At 61.1% G+C, this 1,123-nt stretch overlaps 1 protein-coding gene across 3 annotated transcripts in view; it reads left to right on the forward strand.

The window, feature by feature from the left end:
• Positions 1 to 1,123, forward strand: part of dbt (dihydrolipoamide branched chain transacylase E2) — a 10,013-nt gene that overhangs the window by 6,715 nt on the left and 2,175 nt on the right. For 2 of the 3 annotated variants that reach the window (XM_008406511.2, XM_008406512.2), the window contains exons 7-10: positions 205 to 371; positions 449 to 526; positions 594 to 785; positions 856 to 927. In XM_008406511.2, coding sequence (XP_008404733.1) covers positions 205 to 371; positions 449 to 526; positions 594 to 785; positions 856 to 927 — 509 coding nt within the window. Of the gene's footprint in view, positions 1 to 204; positions 372 to 448; positions 527 to 593; positions 786 to 855; positions 984 to 1,040; positions 1,117 to 1,123 lie in introns of all 3 variants that reach the window. The other variant, XM_008406513.2, reaches the window with a different exon arrangement.

The following is a 1,123-nucleotide window of genomic DNA, read 5'->3' on the forward strand; positions in this document are numbered from 1 at the left end:
TGTAGATCTGGGTGGTGTAGATCTGGTTGATGTAGATCTGGGTGGTGTAGATCTGGGTGATGTAGATCTGGTGTCGTGTCTCCGTCCTCCTGGTTCTGGATCAGCTGCAGCTGGACGGTTGATTTGTTGGTCAGACCTGATGAGTCGCTGCTGCAGGTGTTTAAAATCCTGGATGAGTTTCTCTGGTCCCACGTTTGTCTGCAGGTTTCCACAGAGCCATGGTGAAGACGATGACGGCGGCGCTGAAGATCCCTCACTTTGGTTACTGTGACGAGGTTGACCTGAGCCGATTGGTTCTGCTGCGGTCCGAACTGAAGCCGGTCGCTGAGAGACGCGGCGTCAAACTGAGCTACCTGCCGTTCTTCATCAAGGTGAGCGCAGAGCTCAGACGCAGCCGGTTGGTTCAGGGTGGAACAGCGATGTGGTGATTGGCTGAACTCTCTCTCAGGCCGCCTCCCTCAGCCTGCTTCACTTCCCCGTCCTGAACTCCACGCTGGACGAAGGCTGCCAGAACATCACTTTCAAGGTGAGGCGGTCAGCAGGGCAACGCATCACTGACACGGCGACATGTTGCTGACGCGGCGTCTCGGCAGGCGTCCCATAACATCGGCGTTGCCATGGACACCAGCCAGGGCCTGCTGGTCCCCAGCGTGAAGAGCGTCCAGCTGCTCAGCGTCTTCCAGGTGGCCCAGGAGTTGACCCGGCTGCAGGCGCTGGGCGCCGCCGGCCAGCTGGGGACGGCCGAGCTGAGCGGGGGAACCTTCACTCTGTCCAACATCGGATCGGTGAGTCCGCCGGGCTTCCCGACTCCGACCCGGTCCGATCCGGTCCGACCGCTCTGTGCTTCTGTCTCAGATCGGAGGGACGTACGCCAAGCCGGTCATTCTTCCTCCAGAGGTCGCCATCGGAGCGCTGGGGAAAATCCAGGTTGGTTCCAGAACCGAACCCGTTCCAGGTCTGCATGAGTGTTGGTCCAGACCGGGGTCAACGGTCCAGACCGGGGTCAACGGTCCTGACCGGGGTCAACGGTCCTGACCGGGGTCAACGGTCCTGACCGGGGTCAACCCTCCACACCGGGGTCAACGGTCCTGACCGGGGTCAACGGTCCTGACCGGGGTCAACC

Source organism: Poecilia reticulata, linkage group LG4, assembly GCF_000633615.1.
Source record: "Poecilia reticulata strain Guanapo linkage group LG4, Guppy_female_1.0+MT, whole genome shotgun sequence".
In the NCBI taxonomy this organism is placed as follows: Eukaryota; Metazoa; Chordata; class Actinopteri; order Cyprinodontiformes; family Poeciliidae; genus Poecilia; species Poecilia reticulata.